Raw genomic sequence first — 19,207 nt, 5'->3', positions numbered from 1 at the left:
CTCATTATTTTTGGAATACACTGGAGTCAAGATATGGCGCATGAAGGTACCAGAATTTAGTTTGAGTGAACAAAGTATTAAAGAGCTCAGCGCAGCCTGCCAGATCTCTCCCGGAAGCTGGACAGCTGATCTGACTTTGCTGTTTCTGAAAGCTGAGCTGTTCAGGGTAAGACCAGCTCAGGTTTGTCAACTATGATCTCCTTTGTGACTGCAGCAAAAATGGAACCATTGTCAAACTGATCAAGACTTCTTATTCTGAAGACATTTTGCCTGTAAAAAGGTTTCTTTGCTTGAAAGTGGCTTAATTTTTTGAACTGTGATGGGAAAACAAATCTGATATAACGTATTTCATCTTTCTACAGTTCATCTTGTTTATGTTACTGAGTCAGCTACAGCAAATTGCAGCTTTATACTTTGGCAGAGATTGCCTGTGTAAAAAGAAAGCACTTCACCAGGCTGAGTGTCTTCAGGGTTCTTTGTAGTAGAAAAAAACATAACCCGTAGCACATCAAAGTCAGCAATACATCAGAAAAGAACAAAGCAAAGAGCTGTGAATTCCACTATGAGAAGAATCACAACAAATTTTATCACTTGTTTGTGAAGACTTGTCTGAATTTTTTTTTTAACCATCTTTGTCTTAAATGAGATTCTGTGGATTAGTATCCCTTTGTTATAGTGTAGCACCATACACTGTGTAGTTTTGTTCCCAAGGAAATGTGCTGACACTGTCTGACAACGTACTGCTCAAAAATTTAGGGGTTAACCAAAGAAGGCTGTATTGCCACTGAAGCTGTAATTCCAGAGGGTTTTGTATGGAAAAAGAGAGTAGTACATCCTATGTAATGGAGAGTGCATAATTTGTGGAGTGGTTGAGAAAAAAGTATATGTACACACACACAACTTCATCATTGTTATTTATATGTGTTTGGAGCTTCCCTGCTTGTATGTAATGCGACTCTCCCAAGCTAATGCTGATAAGCTATCACAGGTGTTTCTGGGACATTCCTCAGTTGTGGAACACCCCTTCTGAACTGATTTGCAGGGCTCCTTCCCTGCATTCAAACTCCTGAAAAATGCCATCATGCTTTTGTGATCTATGAGACTAGAGCTATAAAGAGAAAACAGATGATGGTCCATATATCTAATTGTTAAAAGTGAGTCAAAAGTGTGTCCTGCACACAGTTGTATGGGGTTGGTATGTAAGCCAGGAGCTGCGTTAGTTTGGAGAGAGTCCCTGCTGAAGTATGCTGCATTTGAATCAGACACCTTAAATACTGATATTACTTTAAGAAATACCAATTTCATGTGTAAACAGTTTCTTAAAAAGATGTAACAAACCATTGACTTAAGCACTTTTAAAGATTTATCTGTTCTCCACTGCATCCCTTCTCATTTTTTTCTTAGTTATTTTTACTTTTTTTAATAAGAACTGTGTCTGTCTGTATGCTTGTGTGGTTTCTAGTAACTTGTAGTTGCTAATAGAAACAAATAATGCAAACAAACCCATAGACCAGATGGGAAGTAAATCTGTTCTGCACACCCCATGATATTACAGAGAAACTATTTGAGACATGTTTAAGAGAGTTTTTAACTGTTCAGTGAGACAGTGATTTGTTTATGTACCTCCAGCAAAAAGGCCAAACTTCTTAATTACCATCAGTTCAATGAGAATTTGTTAGGTGACTTAAAAGTGGCTTCTCTAGGCATGTAGAAACCAGTATTTTGGAGTTATCTTAAGCTCGTGTTGTTCATCCCGCTGGGAGGAGCAGAGTTCCTGTTCAAACAATGTTGAATTCTCGTGTTCTGGCCTGGAGGGATGCTGTCACAGGTGCAGGAGTGACTGTTGCCTGTTTGCGACCTGAGCTGTAATTTCAGAGTCAAATTGTACAATTGAGGAATGGAAGGAAATCTGCCTGGGATAGGTTGATTTATTTTATAAAAGGTCGCTGAAGTAATGTGGAATGCTAAAGCACTCCCAGCAGAGGAGAATTAGTAGCCAGAGAGCTGTCAATATTATGAAATAAATAACATATATTCAATTTATGTAAGAGGAATATAAACTCCACCATGTTGCACTACATGTATACAAGGTCCATTGTCATCCTCCAAATGCTCATTAAAAGACATATTTCCATATGTGTACAGAATGGCTATAGCTCAGCTATATCTATCACAATGTTATGTAACTGGCCCAGAAGCCCTCTGTGGAAGCAAGTGAAAACTACTGTTACACTTGTTGTAACTCCTAAATATAGTTCCTTGACAAAAAGTTTAGAGGGAGAGAAGAGAGACCAGAAAAAAAAAGATAACCAAAAAATTACAAGCCAGAACAATGCAGCGACAAAGGGCTGATTGAGCCATCTCTTGATGGCAGGAATCATTGCACAACTTCAGTATTCACTCCTAACTTGATTGAGACTAGGTCATAGAATCATAGAACACGCTGAGTTGGAAGGGACCCACCAGGGTCATTGAGTCCAACTCCTGGCCCTGCGCAGGACACCCCAAAAGTCACACCATGTGCCCGAGAGCATTGTCCAAACACTTCTTGAACTCTTTCAGGCTTGGTGCTGTGACCACTACCCTGAGGAGCCTGTTCCAGTGCACAATATGAGTCCCGTCACTGGTCACAAGAGTGAAGATATCATTCTGACTGAAATTTTCTGTCTTTTCTGAGCTGTTTCCTGTTTTTAAAGGAACATGATAACTTCAGATGGTGGTGACTTGCTATTTCTTCTTCTAGTTAAACTTCCTTATTTGTTAATGAAAAACAAATGCAGCTGTAGATGTGTTGGGTTTATCATCTCCATTTTCTCCATGAATGCTTAGCTCTTTGGTAGGTTTCTTATTTAAGCTCTTGCTTGACTCTCCCTCTGAAGTTGGAACCATGCTTAGGTTCAGAGCTCTGCCAGATATTCAAAGTATTGATAATGTAGCGAAGTTCTGTTACTTAAATTGTGGAGGTCGTGGTTGAATCTGAGTGGATGCCAGTGTATCAGGAGTTACAGTTAATAGGGAGTGTGTCAAGAGGTGTAGGTTTCTTTTATGAATTTTAGTGGTATGTTTGGATTTTGTGTCCCTATTAGTCCTGTAACAATGAGGGCTATGCTCTGGAATGAGGCCTTTGGAAGTTTTGAGATATAAATAGTCAGATTTCCAGTCTGAAATCTTTGGTGGCTGAAGAGAAGACTGCACGTGTCTAGTGTAGTACCTTTGATTAAATGCGATAACAACCTCTTCAAAACAATGATCAGATGTCTTTGGCTGATTTTTTCCAAGAGCTGGAGATGCTTGTTGTGTGCAGAAATTCATCAGGATTGTGGTTCACTCATTATGTGGGCAGCATGAGGACTGCAGCTTATAGGATAGTTTTTGAAGAAAGATTTTTTTTAATTTAATTTTATTTCGCTAGAATTTGTCTGCTTGTCCAATACAAAATGTTTTGGGGGACCATGTTGATTTCATGGACAATCTGCTGGAAACCTAGCAGATTGCTGGGACTTAGTCCTACCTGTAAAAAATCTGGGGCCAGTAGCCTGCAGTTACTGTAAAAGGGGGCTGCCCTTGGCTATGCTATCTCCAGGTAGACCCTTAGCCCTGTCAACAAAACCTCCAGGAACCCCAATGCCCTCAGGGCTCTTGAACTCTCTTTGAAAATACAGTAATGCAGCAATGGACATGGTATTATAGGACATCGAGACTATCCTAATTTTCATGGACAGTCATATCTCTCCTTCCATAATAATCAAGCCCTACTTACAGCTAGGTAGCTTTTTGGTACCTGTTACTTCTGTTCAGAGAAGTTAAGTAGATGGAGGCCCTCAAGTGCCCTCTCCCAGAGTCATTTCTTTGATTAGATATATTCTGTACTTCAGAAATTTGATCTTTATGTTTTGGAGAGTGCCTGTATGGAGTGTTCCAGATGAAGTCTCTATGGGGCTGTGTGCAATTAGCATTCTTGCTGGAAATACCTCCAAAATAAATTAATTGACAGTTTGTATGCCCAAAACGTGGGGCTGACATTTATGCATAAAATAAAAGTAATTATGAGTTCAAAAGAGTCTTGAGCCACCCATCAACTTTGTGTGGGGGTCTTCTTAAATATCACCAAACCAGGTAATGGACTTTTTGTTTGTGAAAGTAGCTGTGATAGAGTAATGAGGGATGAATGGGTTTGATCTGAGGAACTTTTAAAAGTAGGTTTTTCTTTCTGAACCTGAGAAAAATGCAGACTGAAAAGTCAACGCAAGTGAGTGAAGACTAAGATTGATTTGCAAGTGTCAAGATACATGCTTCCATCTGGTATTTCCAGTTGGTTTTTATTTTAACCACTGATAACAAGCAATATGCAAGAATCAAAATAATGTGTTTTCATCTTAACACTCCGAAAAATAGACATTTATTCCTTGTTTTTCTTTTCCTAAAATAGTGGCATGTCATTGGGTTTGCTAGTGGTTTTTTCCTTTGATTGAAATATTTAAATATTGAGAAATTACTTTCTCATTTAATTTTGAAAAAAATATGGAAATAAGAGCTATGTTCTAAATCATTAAAACAGATAGAAACCTGCAGCTCTTGCAGCTGTATTCCATTTTGCTCAACAGGTATAATGTGTGTTTTTAAAAGGGTGAGGCATTCATTAGGACAGTGAATGTTTGCTATATCAGTGTAAGCTTGGCAACTCCTTCCCTCTTGTCAGCTCTTTATTCTGTTCTCTCTATCACCCTTAATCCCCTGGCCTGCCTACTAAATTGCAGCTTCCTCCATTAATCCACCTGCTCTGCAGCTCTCAGATTTTTCTGAAAGGCTTTAGGGAAAACCCAAGTATCACATTAAACTATTCCCACTGCTAATTCAGTTTCTCCTCTTTTAATACTGTCACCCACATCAGAAATGTTTAATTTCTCTCCTCTTTGAAGTATTTATCTATTTCCCAGAGTTGACAGTTCTTTGCTTTGATCATGGTCTCTTAAAATCTTTCATCTGCTTGCTACCTCCTTCAGGCAAAGGGGCAACAAACTCTTGGACGCTTTCCACGACCCCTTGCTATTGGTGCTCATTTCCCTCTACCCTTTCCTCTTCCTTTTCACAAGGCTGATTTTCAATCCTTGTTTCTTTCTTTTGCCTTGTTTTCTGCATCAGTACATCCCATTCACAAAAGCCAGTGTTTAACAGGAGCTGTGAAAGGTTGGCACCACCCATGCCACCCTCTCACCACTGGTGCCAGGTTGCCTTCTTGTGGGTGCCTGCACTAGGAGGTTGTCTGTCCCTAGGTCCTGCAGTCCTCGTCCTTCCAGACCAGTCTGTAGGCACAAGGTGAAATGGAGGGGCTGCATACTCACTCCTTCTTTGCCAGGGATGAGCCATAACTTTTCTTTCCCATCCTTATGCTAGGGCCTGACAGTCTACTGCCAGAAAATTTGATCTTGGGCATCCTGGAAGAAGGCAACAGTTTCCCTGTACTATTGAAGAGTGGTCAGCACGCAGCTGGGAAGTGTAACAATGCTCAGGAGGACTGGCAGGAGTTGATTTGGCAGCCTGTTTTCTGTCTGCCATTCCTTTCCCTGCGAAGCATGCTGGCAAGGGGTATATCTTTCCCCTCCACTAACTGGAATGTAGTATCATCAGTGATGAGATGTCTGATGGACTGGTGTTAGTTATTCGTCTAGTTAACTCAGTTTAGTTCGTGGGTTGAGGAGGGAGGAAAAACCACCTGCTTGAATAAGGCCTGGGACCTCTTTTCTCCTGTGGCATGAACTCTTCATATGTTTCATCTGCTTCTGCTAGTGCAGAACCAGTTATGGGGAAATTTTCTGTGAAAATTGCTTGTGGGTTTAGTCACTGGTACTTTTCATTTTAGTAACTATTTCAAGTGGAAGTTTAAACATCCTAGTCTTCCTTCTTCCCTGAAATCAGGAATTTGTTACATTTTGTAACATTTTCACTTTGTAATTTGTTAAGTAGGTTCCTAGGTGGCTACCAACCTTGAGTATTTATAAATCTAGTAATTAATGGCAATGCAGTAAAGCAACCTGTGTGCAAACTATGAGTGCTGCATGTTTCCTTAGAGAAAGACAGTGTGCACCCAACTGCTTAGGGTCTTAATTTTATTATAAACACTTTTAATTAAAAAGCTCTTGTAATTAAATTCCATTTTCTGCTTTGAGTCCTTTTTTTCATCTCCTTCGATAAGAGAGGCATCTTATTTTGAATTTCTCTGTAGTTCCCATACTACTGCTGAAGAGCAGAACATTATCCATCTGACAGCATGTCTTAGTCTTTGGGAATAATTCAGTAGTTGTCTCCAAGTGCAGTTGGTGATGAAACATTTGATGAAACACTTAGGAGAGAAAGTACTTTAGGGAAATAGACCTTTCAGTGGGCATTATAGAATTGCATGCAGCTTTCTGTGTTTCATATTACCTCTGAAATAATTGTGCTCTGCTTTTTTATTGCAGTATCTACTAGAAATGAAAAGCTTAATTCTGCCCCCTGAACATATTCTGAAGAGAGGGGACAGTGAAGCAATAGCATATGCTTTCTTTCATCTTCAACACTGGAAAAGAGTAGAGGGGGCATTGAATCTCTTACACTGTACATGGGAAGGCAGTAAGTAATTTGCTTTTTTACAAAGGAGCTAATCAAATGTTTTTATTGAATGTCATGAGAAAATAATAGTTTATTGTGAAGTATATAGTATGTGAGGATTTTGGACATCAGTTCTCACCACCATTTGAACACTCGAAATTCAAACTAAAAATATGAACTTCATTTAATGAGAAAAAGGATTCTGAAGTCTTGGATTATGTTTGCTGTCTAATACTGAACAAAATTTCTCAACTTCTTTGAGACATGTTTTCTTACTCATGGGTAAGTGGATAATAATTTACCTTCTTTCATTCCAGACTTGTAGAGATTTGTTTGTCATTATTTGAATGAATGGTTTCAAACTGAGAATATATTTAGATTGGACATAAAGAAAAAAATTTTGCTGTAAGGGTGGTAGGACACTGGAACAGCTTGCCCGGAGAAGTTGTAGATGCCCCATCCGTGGAACTGTTCAAGACCAGGTTCGATGGAGTTTCAAGCAACCTGGCCTAGTGAAAGATGTCACTGCCCATGGCAGTGGGATTGGAATGAGATGATCTTTAAAGATATCTTCCAACCTAGACCATTTTATGATTCTGTGAATGCTCAGATACTGAGAAATTATGAGTGTGCCCTATAGACAGATATATGTTAATGAGTAGTGGAAAGTAATACTGTATTTTATGACTTTTCTTTTAACTGGCAAACTGTAGTGAGTCCAGTGGAAGATTTCTAGGATGCATAGGGGACTGGAACATGTGATGTAGGACAAGGTGCTGAGGGAGCTGGTTTTATTCAACTCGGCCGAAGGGCTGATCCGGTTGCTGTCTTCTGCCACCCAATGGAGACATGATATGGAAGACAGTCCTAGTCTTCATAGAATGGCCCAGCAGGAAGACAAGAAGCGATACACACAAGTTGAAACAAGAGAAATTTCATCTAGACCTAAGAAACGTATTTTCAGAATGAGAGTGGTGATGCATTGGATAGGCTGTGGGATCTCCATCCCCAGAGATACTCAGAGCTCAGCTTGGCATGGTTCTGATTAATCAGACCTAACTTTGAAGATGACCCTGCTTTGAATGGAAGTTTGGAGGATATGATCTCCAAAGGTCATATACTAACCTTCTAATGTATCTTATCATGTCTTCGAGATTTGTTTTTTATCAAGTTTCAAAGAATTTAAAAGTACAATTTATAGTCAACTGTTGTGGGAGTTTTTTTTGATGCAGATTTTACTTTATGTAATCGAGTTCCACTTTTCTGCTCTGCTTTATTCTGCTCTTTTTCAGCCTCTCCATATGTTATTATACAACCTTTTTTTTTCTTGCTTTCACTCTTTTTTGTTCTCATTTAGCTTTGATAGAAAAGATAATTTGTCACCATGATAATTGCTATGGAAATGCACTTAATACTTCCATTGTAAAAGTGACTTACTGTCTCGGTCATTGTATGAAATGGTCTGAACTTGCCTAATTTGCAGTGTAGGCTCCCTGAGGATGCACTGGCTTTATTTCTAGGTGTATAGAACACCATACTCAGTAATTTATTAGCTAATAGCTGTATAGTATCCTGTAAAGATGTAAATGAGCATAACTTCTACAGAAAAATCCATAATTCATTCACAGTGATTGCAGAAAGATATGAAGTGTACCAGTCTTCAAGAATTTTTTTCAAATTTTGCCTACATATGAAGACTCCCATGGGTTTTAATAGTTTCACCAGTGTCTAGTCCAGTAATCCTAATATTTGGTAGATATCTTGGCATCCCTAACTGTAAGTGAAAACCAGTGAAAACATGGTAGATATTAAATGTAATTAAATACTAGTTTTACCCAATAGTCTACATATAGTACTTGATTGCTTGCCCTCGCTTTCTTTCTAGGTGTTTGTAGGTACTTTATTAATAGTACCACTAAAAAAGCCCAAGTGACACCACTGGGTTTGGACCACGTTCTGTGTATAGAAGGTGTGTAGTTTGAAGTGTGACCAAATTTTGAAAGAGGCTGAGGTGATTGTTTGTCACTGTTGGTTTCTAAACTTGTATCAAAATTCCTCTTGTTTGCATGGAGAAACCCAGGGGGTTTCAAATGCTACAGTATCCCTTACAGCATGTACACGGCTGAATGGCAAACTGCCTCTGTGCTACCTCAGTCAATTAATGTAAAATAGGATCAGATAATACTGTAAGAGTAAGGCAGAGAAGTACCTACATAAACACAAACTGATACAGATGAACTAGAGCACTTTCTTCCATGGCTGATAGCATTGCTAAATAAAACTGTTTTGCTGTAAATATTCCATAATTGGTGTCATGTCAAGGATAACTGTTTATAAAAGCTATTCAGACATTTTTCACTTGTTTTGTAAAAACAACATCTTTACCATCCCTTTTTGATTAAAATCTTAATATTCCTGTGATTTAGTGTAAGGCAGAAGAGGCTTGATTGTCTGTTTCAATATTAGGCCAAATTGGAAGGAAAAACTTGTGTTAGTGATTTTGAAGAAATGAGCATTGAACATCGGTCCACATATGTTTTTGTACAGACATTCAAGTTTGTTGCATGTGAAGATCATACACAGCTTGGATTATTGTATTTGTACTTGGCTTTTTGGGTTGCTATGGAGAGGGGTGGTTAATACTGGAGGAGCATTACAGCCCAGGTTGGTTTACAATCTTTGAGGATTTCTACCTTCTTTACTGTTGCTTTAAACATAGTAACCAAGAAAAAATGCACTCATATAATTTCACAAAAATACAGCTAACATTATTTCAAATGCAGTGTGCACAACTGAAAATATTGGGGGATTGTGTATTTAAACCAGTGCTTCAGTTGTCTTGTGAGCAAGAGATAATGGAGTGTTATTGTGTGGCAGTGGGCTATACCTAACAACTAAAATGTACAGTGCTTCTCGGACATCTGTTGGGGAAAATATTGCTTCAGTGACTGATGTTCATAGGAGTAGTGAGTATAACATGTTGATGACATAAAAAGAATGAAAATAATATATAGGATAATGGAAAAGGATGCCTTGATTGCAAAGCTATATTTCAGTCAAGGATTCTGGTGTTTCTATAAACCACCCTCAGCTGGCCTATGACATCAGCAGCATCCAGATTTAGTAATCCATTTCCCTCCCTCTCTGTTATTATTTTCAATTTTAAAAATTCATAAGATTAAGTATTATTTATTCTATGACCTGAAGATTTATATTGGAAACCTGACTTGATCTGCTGCATCTAGAAAGAATGCATGAGAGGAACATGGTTTTAATAATTCAGTATTAATCTTTGATTGCCAAATAGAAAATTAATAGAAAATGAAAACATGACATGTTGGAAAACTGGTTCTCAGGGCTTGTGTTCATCAGTGTTACCTGGCTTGCTGGAGTGTGATGGAAAAAAAAGTAGTGTATGATTTTCATGCAAAACTTCTCTTATATTTGATGCACAGAGATTGTGAGTATTGGCCTGAACTCACTGGTAGTGTATACCAGATACACTACTTTCTCCTGAAATTTAAAAATTCTGCAGCCTAAGACATAATGCATAAATTTGGCTATGGAATTGGAAGTACAATAGGCTTTGATTATGTAAACATTTATGTGTGTCCTTGTAATGTGGTCTCACCTGACATTCATGAACCTTTTCTCAAGAATAAAAATAAACATAGGTGTTTGCAAGATTAAAAGCTAAATGTAGATTTATATTTTGGCATTTCATTAAACAATTTATGTGTTGTTTGCAACCAAATATAAATGTTTTTTCTATGTTTGTTTTCCAGAATTGCAAATGTAATTAAGTACGACTGCCACACTTACAGTAACCTGTGCATGGTGTTTTCTTTTCAGCTTTCAGAATGATCCCCTATCCTTTGGAAAAAGGACATCTCTTCTACCCATATCCTATTTGTACAGAAACTGCAGATAGAGAACTACTACCATGTATGTTCAACCTTTCTCTTCTTATCATTGACATCGAAGAATTGTTTACCTGAGTCTTGCAGCACTGATCTCCTTTGATGCCTTTTAAATTGAATACACTGGATTAGAATAACTGGATTGACACTGAGCTTCTGGAGCTCCCGTGATGGTTTAAGAAGCAGCTCCTAGCCATAATTCATTACAATTAGCTGTATTTATTATTTTTGACATCTTAGGGACAGGGAAAGAGATTACCAAAGAGATAGAAATGAGTTAGATCGTGCTATTCTCTCTTGCCAAGACACTGGAAAATATGTCTGATCTTTCATCTAGAGTAACATCCCATCAAATCAAAAGCACAGTGTTGCAGCCTTGTTAGTCTTTTGTAGATACACTAGCTACTTAAATTCCAAGGCAAGATCCAACCTGCTTGAGGACAGCTGCATCATTAACACAGCTATTATTCTGACAGGTTATGCTGACATTTTCTGAAAAGCACTCTTAAATAGCAAAAAAGCGTTTTCTTTGTGTAATAGTGTGTGTGTTATTATGAAGAGATTTATGTGAAATCATCTCAGTCATTTTTATATGGGTTTATGGCATGGATTAGGGAAGTGCCAGCAGTGTTTCTAGATACAGATATACAGACAGATCCAGCCCTTGAGAAGTGTTACAGTCCAACATAATGAGACTCATTGCAATGCACGCAGTGAAGCATAGGAATGCAGAGGAAGAGCCAAAGCAGCCAATCTTGCAGTTATGCTTCATTCCCACATGTTTTCTCTCAGTGGGACTCAGTGAACATAAGTGGAACACACACAAATACAGTGGGGTTTGCAGAGTCAGGGCAGAGAAGACAAATACAAGGTGATCCAGGGAAGGCAATTCTTCTCTCACCTTCTCACTCCTAAAGAAAGAATAAAGAGAAATGTGTTCTGGAACAAGTAAAATGAAGCCTGCTTCTGCTGGGAAGGCTGGTTTTAAGGGTGTTTGCACCCTTTGTAGTCTTTCATTCAGAACCTCTCTGGTTTGGGCTGAAAAATGTGTTGCCTCTTTTTATAAACCTACATGAGTAAACATTAGGTGAGACTAATACAGCGAAAATCCACTCGTTGCAAGTCTCTCCTTCACAGCACATTCTTGCTGATATTACACAGAAATCCTTGGCAACTGACAATATCTCCCCGCCCCGTTATAATCACCCTAATTATAACAACACCTCTTAGAGTGCTCTGCTTGTTTTACTCAGAGGGATGCTGAGCTGGGAAGGGTGGAGTGTCAGGAGACTTAGGAATGACAAAGTCATGCAGAATAGCTCAGCATTCTCTGTTTAGATGCAGAACTAATCATTTCTGTCAAATTTTAGAAGCGAGGGACTCTTTAACAGCATATGCAGAAAGTCATGTTCTGCTCTGGCAGTTGTGGGAAATGCCTTTCACTGCAAATTCTCTTGGGTTAGAGGAGGGAAGGGTTTAACATACCGTGACAGAACAGGTGGGTTAGAGGGGTTTTGCGTACCTGTCCACACCCTTTAATTGCATGTGTTTTAAAGAACAGTCAGCTGGAATTATATCAGAACACAAAAATCTGATAGGCTATCCAAATTAAAAATATCAGTCACAAGACTTTTGCCCTGACTGGATAACAGACTGGAACAACAAGGTTGAGCCTGTGTCAAAAGGAAGTGCAAGAAACTGAGCACAAGAGATCCTAGACTTAAAAAGTCCGTGATCTGGTATTTCTGATCTCTAAATTTATTTTAGATCAAAGAGAAGTTGTAATCTATCTCTACTTTTCTTTTTAAACTGATTGAACTAGCAGACTCAAAAATCATACATATTTTATAATATTTTAATTTAAACTCTTATGAATTCTTGCTGTTGGTTTTGGGAACCACTGCACTCCGGATGAATGCAGTCAAGAATACTGTCCCGGCATGTTGCTGAATTACTCTTTGCTTATGTTGTCTGCAAGTATGGTGAAATGAAAGCTGATCTCTGAAGCAAAGAAAGTAGGAAAAATGGAAGAGTAGTGTTTCTTATGTATGAATAGCCACAGGATTCGAGTATATGGGAAGCCTTGAGGTTGGTCCTTTATGAGAAAAAATGTTTCAGCATTTGCATTTATCTTGACTGTGGCTGCAAACTGTAGGCTGATGGAGTGAAATAGACAGGGAAGAGTCCAGCAGACCTTTTGCCAATCCAGCCAAATTTTCACCTTGAGTCTGAGCTACCATAAAAGTTTAAGGGATATATTCTTCTGGTAGAATACTCACTGTCCTCTTCTGACCTTTTTAGTCTTCTCAGTGCTACTTTCTCCAAAGTCCAGTGAAGGATTTTTTATGCCAGAGTCAAGTAAATGTCTGTATTCCTTTCAATGTATATTAGCAAACACCTTAAAAATTCACTATTAATTTAATTTCCAGGTTTTAAAGTACGTTTATGTCCTACTTTTATGATAACTTTTCTTGGTTCTGCAGATTAAAAGTTCAGAATTTACTGTAGTTTTACAGCCTGATTAAACTGGTCTGCAGCCATGCTTCTGTAAGCCATGGTCTCACTGCTGCTCCTGGATGCATGTTTCTGCACTGTCTGTGTATCAGCCTTAGCAAACATGCAGCCATGTTGCTAGTCAAGGACCTGCATAAAAAACCGTGATGTTTTATTTCTAAGTTTATTTTCTAGGATTAATTGTTACATAGCATTATAGTTAGTGCTGACACAAGTAAAGCGAAAGTAATGTGTACATAGGGCCAGAGTAAACCAGAAATAGGATCTTTAGATGAGAATTACTTGGCAGAAATTACTGACACAACAATAATGTTGGCCTTAGATGTTTCAGACCATCAATGTATTTCTTTCTTCAAAAGCAACTTTGGGTGTCTCTGGTTGAGTGTCTCTTGTCTCTGGTAAGAATGTTGGATTGGTTCAGGTTAGTTATTGGGTTTTGATTTTTTTTGCAATGTATAATGCATTCCCCTTCCCATCCTTTTTTTTTCTACAGCGTTTCATGAAGTTTCAGTTTACCCCAAGAAAGAGCTTCCATTCTTCATCCTCTTCACTGCTGGACTCTGTTCTTTCACAGCCATGCTTGCCCTCCTGACACATCAGTTCCCAGAGCTTATGGGGGTCTTCGCAAAAGCTGTGAGTATTCTCTGCTGCCACTCTCTTCTGGTAAATAAAGACACCGATGCAGGAATGGCTGAGCTAAATACTGCCAGATATCAAATATCTGCATATTCAGCAGTATAAATAAAACATCCATCGATGTCTGAGCAGAGGGACATTTACACAAATGTTAAGGACGCTAATCAGTAAAAGACACCGCTGTCTGCTGTCTCCAGTTTATATGGCTCTCTTGCTAGGCCGGATCTCTTGTGATTTTGGGCTTGGTGGGAGAAGCAAATATCTGTATTTTCATATATCATCCACTAAAATAAACTAATAAAGGTTTGCAGAACTCCTCTATATTTGTAAAGCCATAATGACTGCTGTGATTTCCAGTGCAATAGAAACTCTTAGTTATGAGGAGAAATAGAGTGTACTGTTAACCAGGGCAAATTTCTGCATCTTTCCCCAAACTGCCAAGAAGGAAGTAGTCTCAATATTTGCTCGTAATTTTTCTTAACTACATCCAGAGAAGTCTCTCCTAATTCTGATTTTTTTAATCCACCAAGGATTAATAAATGTTAGAGGATGAGGGGGAAGAGCCATCAATTATTCTAGAACTTTTTTCTTTGAAAAACTGAGAACATCAGTGCTCCAGCATCCTAGGAGATGAAAAATCCACTAACAGAAAAAAATCTAGGATAATAAAAAACCCTTCTCCTTCTCCAAGAAATACTGAATATCCTCTGTTCTAATATATTTTCTCAAATATATTTGTATCTATCGTAGGTCTTATGCTTCCAAAATGGCCTCCTGGCTTTGTTTTTAATGTCTTCAGTACTTTTGATTTGGGGAGCATAGGGAGTGGGGTGGAGGAAGCAAGGCTGAAAGGCTTTGGCAAATTCCACATTGTGAGTACTTTTTCAAACCCCTTTTCAAATGGCAAGAGACTCCATTTGCAAGTAAGCCAGGTCTTCTCTTAACTCGGACTTGTGAATGATAGAGATCTGGTACAGCAATGGTTCTTGCATCAAGAATTTTGTTTTGTTAGCTCTAGAAGACAGAAAGTAAGGTAAGTTGTAGCAAAAGATACCACTTCTATCAGAAAAAAGTGCTGAAATGTAGCTGAAATATTACTGCTTTTTCTTGTTTGTTGAGTTTGTATGTAGGTGTTTGGTGGACAATAAGTGTGTAACTTGGGCATCTGATCATAAACTTCTTTGTAAAGCTTTTCTTCTGTGTGGTAGTTGGGGGGTTTTTGTTCCTTATGTTATTGAAGTGCATGACCCTTGTTTGGCTCTTTCAATTGAATTTACAATTTTCTAATACTGTCATAGTTACTGATCCCAAATCTGTCCCCATTAGCCTCGATCCTCTGTTTATCAGCCTTGTGTCCTGAAAAAAGAATATGTCTTAAGCTGGCAGCATGTGCTTAGTTCTCCTGCCACAGGCAGTGAGCTTCTGGAATTGGAGAAATTTAGTAGCCTGTTTTCATTGGCTTAACTCACCCAGCTTTGGTTGCTGAATGCAATCAGAGAGAGAGAATGAAAGTTACACTGGTGGTGTGTTGGTAATTGTTTCTCTGTGGTTGGGCTTCCAAAACCATTTGGGGAGTAAAATCAGACCAGAAGGATCTATTTCCCAGATGTATAAGTGAAGCTGCCATTGGTGTTAATAGATAGGTAGGTACCCAAAGGCTCTGTATGGCATTATCAAGTTCTGCATATCAGAGCAGATAAAGCTCCTGGTTAGTAAAATGATCACAGACAAATAGAATTTAAATATGAGCTACATTATGTGCATAAAGACGGAACAATTACTCAAGATCTCAGAACCTGTGTGGATGCAGTTAGTATGTCAGTTAACATGTATTGTGACTTGGTTTAGCTATATATTAATCTTCATAAACTGCTACATGCAGCAGCTGAGTTTTGGTTGTACATGGGAAGGGCAGAATTTTAGCCTGTGAAATTAATTTGGTAGCTCATAGAAAAGCTTTGATTCAGAAGGCTCATTGTGTTGTCTCCTCTGGGAAAAGTGTCCCAGGTGCAAGAGATTGAAGAAAATCATAGCAGACATTTCTTTGAAATGTGGCTGTATCAGAACAGAGTAGGAGAGGTTGGCCAGGCCTGACTTCCCTTTCAGTTTTAGGGAAGATAGTTTCATAAGTAATTGGTTCCCTAAATAGCTAAATGATGAATGTGATGACTGTTTCTGTGGTTATGTGTATTGAATTACATGTTCCTGTCTGGTTGGTAGTCACTGTGATGGTGGTATATTACACTGTGAAACTGTGCACATATGCTTTAATTTCTTCTTATGTCTGCCAATCCCAAAAGCACTGCACAGATGTAGTATCGCCACCACGGCCCAGGCCTATGTTACTGTAAGTTGCTATTTACCATATTTCACAAAAACTGAATAAGTTACCATGGTTGGGCCTTGGGCTTTGACCTGTCCTCCAGGTAGCATCTTCATGCACTGTTCCATAGCCCAGAGACTGGGAGCTTCAAGGTGGAGAAAGTCCTTAAGTGCTGAGCACCCCTTCCATGTGATCATGGCTAGGCTTCGTGAATGAAGATTTGAGGCCCCTTCCATGTGAGAGACTGCCAAAGGTGGCCTGTGCCACTGTGACAGTCTCTTCCAGCAGCCTGCATTCAGCCACTGGATGCAGAAGTCAAAGGTATTTTAGAGCTCCTTTCCTCTTCTGGAAGATTTAACATAGGATGGAATTCATCCAGCTCCATCAGTGCACCTGTATTTTAGATCCAGAACCTGCTCTGAATGCTGTGGGTTTAATTTTTGCTAGCCTTTCTAACAGAAAACTTTCGGAAGTGAGTTAAGATATAAATACAAGCAGAACAAATTTCCGATTGCATGGCTTCGATAAAATTGCCAGCACAGTGTTCGTAGTATTGAATTTCTTTCATTGACATGCAGAAATTTAACAGTGTGGAAAAGCTTGAAAGCTTTTGCATATCTGTTTTAATCAAATGGTGCTATTCAAAAGGTAGTCCCAAAAAGCTGCTTTCTGCCAGCTTTGAAATAACCAGGTTGACTTCCTTTTAAAATACAAAATAATGATAAAAAACTTTTTACAGGTCTCTTATCACCCCTTCTTCCACCCTGAATTCTTACTGTACTACTGGTGCTGGCTTTTTTGATCCCTGTGGAAAAGACAGTCAGTGTCTAAAGGAAATGCAGAACAATTAAAAACAACCCAGACAACAACAAAGACAAACAAAAAAACCACCAACAACTGCTATCATGCAGACTAAGCCCTCCTGGGTGCTGGCAACAAACTGGATAGTCATCTGAGGCATCTACCATTGATGTCTGAGAAAAGGAGCACAAAGAGCTTTCCAAGGGCCAGGCAGGCCCAGCACAGATGTTTACATCAGCTTGTACAAGAGAGTAGGTGGCATCCTGAACTTCTTGCTGTCAGCAGAAGTTTTGCTTAGACTTTATCGAAGCCAGGCTTTTGTACCCATGACTTTAAATGTGTTCTGTAGACCAGCTAATTTTCCAGGTGGAGAAAAACTTGGCTTCTTTTCAGCTACAGATACTTTGTGGAGTTTGTTACAGAATACAATTGACTACTTGAGCAACAAAATTCCTATGAATTGCCATAAAACTCAGTGTAAGGCAAATTATTCTTCTTTCATTGATTTAACAAGTATGTAATTTGCACTGGTTACAAAGCTGAGTTTTATTCAAGTAGATCTGATGATACAAGCTTACCACATAAATCCAGTGCTTCTCAAAGAGCAGAAGCTATCCTCTAATGAGCCTTTTGCATTTGGCAAAATTAAAGGGACATATTTATTTCAGCACTTCACAGCTTAACCAGAGGGAATGCCTCTACTTGGAGGAGCCACTTGAAATAGTGACAGCAGTCTCTTAAGATGATCAGTGTTACATTGATTCAGCTGCAGCTCATGTTATACAGCTTGACCTTTAGCAGCACGACTGAAATATTGTGTTCTGCTTCAGTTAGAAGTTTTTTCTTGGACCTGTGCTTATGACAAAATGACATTACCAGTGATGCCGTTACCCAGTTTTCCCATGGGAGTTGTCCATGATATGGTGTCTGGATTGTATGCAAACACGTCCAAGAGGAAAAATGAATTAGAGTGCTTAGTATTGCCTTTAACATGCATAAGCATCATATATGCTGTACTCTCTCATACACATATAGGGCCACAACATAGCTGTATGTAATGTGTACAGTTGAATTGCAGGTAATGTAAAGCACAGTAAATATGCATTTCCCAAAATTTTGGGAGTGCTTTGAGGACCTGAGTTCTGAGATGTGTATTCAGAAGTGGTTTTTTCCTGTGATAAAATGTTCCCTGTCACATGATTTTTTTTCACATATGCCCGTTCTGAACATTAATTATTGAAGCCACTTCTAACATTGTGTTTTCTAATAGAGAGAGGATGTTAAGATAAATTTAGGTTAATGATACAGACCATGTTAAAATAAATTCTAGTTCGTGATGACTAAGTGCAGATCTGTAGATAACCCAGAACCATTTTAAAACTGACTCTCAGGACACACTTTTAATCTTTGAGAAATGGTCTGGTAGACTGTGCCATTATGAGAATGACTCTCTTTTTAGGTTTTGGGTTGAGCTTTTAGTGGCTTCAGAATGAGCCTGAATCTAGGATGTGAGATGTGTGAAAATTTTTGTAGTTTGCTCAGAATTTGGCAGAAAGTCTTTATATGTGAATTATGTAATTTTTATGCTGAAGGATTTTACAGAGGAACACAGCAAGAATATCCTGTCTTATTGGACAGCTTTCTCTTGAGATGTATGGTTTCCTGGATTTTGATCTGAATGTGTGTCTGATTTCTTTGCAGTTTCTCAGCACCCTCTTTGCTCCTTTAAATTTTGTGATGGAAAAAGTAGAAAGTATCCTGCCCTCCAGTCTGTGGCACCAGCTGACAAGGATCTGAGGGAGCACACCGCTGACTGACTGCCATGACATCTTCTGTGCCAACTTTTTGTTGACCACAAGAAAGCATGATAAAAAAGGGAAGCAGTTCTAAGACTTAAAATCACTTCATGGATTGTCTGTTCTCATAAAAACTGTTTTGTTGTACAAATTACATTGCTGTTAGGTTCTATTATATTTTGCCTTCAGAAAGAAAAACTCAAAAATAAACTTTTGTGTATTGTAGCATTACTGTCTTTTGGCTTCTTCAAAGCTTAGATTCTAATTTTTGTTTATAAACACGTCTGCTTCACCATACCTAGGGCTTGGCTACCTGTTCAGTTAATGAAAAAACCACTAATAACTTTACACTTCAGTGACATTATCACTGTTTTTTCTTGAGTTCACTGGGTGAAGGCCTCACCGCTACAGAGGCTTCTGGACAGTTAAAGCTCTTGCTTAAAGCAGCTTTAACCTCTCCAGGCAGTTTGGATGGCACACTGGGATTCTAATTCCCCTCTCTGCACAGAGGTCAGTTTTATCCTCATCTGAATTTTCAAGAAGTCCACATACTTGACAGATTTTCTTCACATCGCTGCTATTTCAGGTACCTCCAGAAGCTCCACGCATTGTTCTCTGTCTACAGAGCA

At 38.7% G+C, this 19,207-nt stretch overlaps 1 protein-coding gene across 3 annotated transcripts in view; it reads left to right on the top strand.

The window, feature by feature from the left end:
• ST7 (suppression of tumorigenicity 7) overlaps nt 1–18,806 on the top strand; it is a 145,386-nt gene extending 126,580 nt beyond the window's left edge. For all 3 annotated transcript variants that reach the window (XM_017817881.1, XM_017817883.1, XM_017817882.1), the window contains exons 12-15: nt 6,459–6,609; nt 10,441–10,533; nt 13,516–13,655; nt 18,484–18,806. In XM_017817881.1, the coding sequence (XP_017673370.1) occupies nt 6,459–6,609; nt 10,441–10,533; nt 13,516–13,655; nt 18,484–18,579 (480 nt within the window). In that variant the 3' untranslated portion in view covers nt 18,580–18,806. The remainder of the gene's footprint in view (nt 1–6,458; nt 6,610–10,440; nt 10,534–13,515; nt 13,656–18,483) is intronic.
• Nucleotides 18,807–19,207: the final 401 nt, after the last annotated feature.

The sequence above is a fragment of the Lepidothrix coronata genome, unplaced genomic scaffold (genome assembly GCF_001604755.1).
Source record: "Lepidothrix coronata isolate B3197 unplaced genomic scaffold, Lepidothrix_coronata-1.0 Scaffold63, whole genome shotgun sequence".
Taxonomy (NCBI): Eukaryota; Metazoa; Chordata; class Aves; order Passeriformes; family Pipridae; genus Lepidothrix; species Lepidothrix coronata.
Note: the sequence above shows the minus strand (reverse complement) of the source record. Positions and strands in the feature narration are given on the sequence as shown.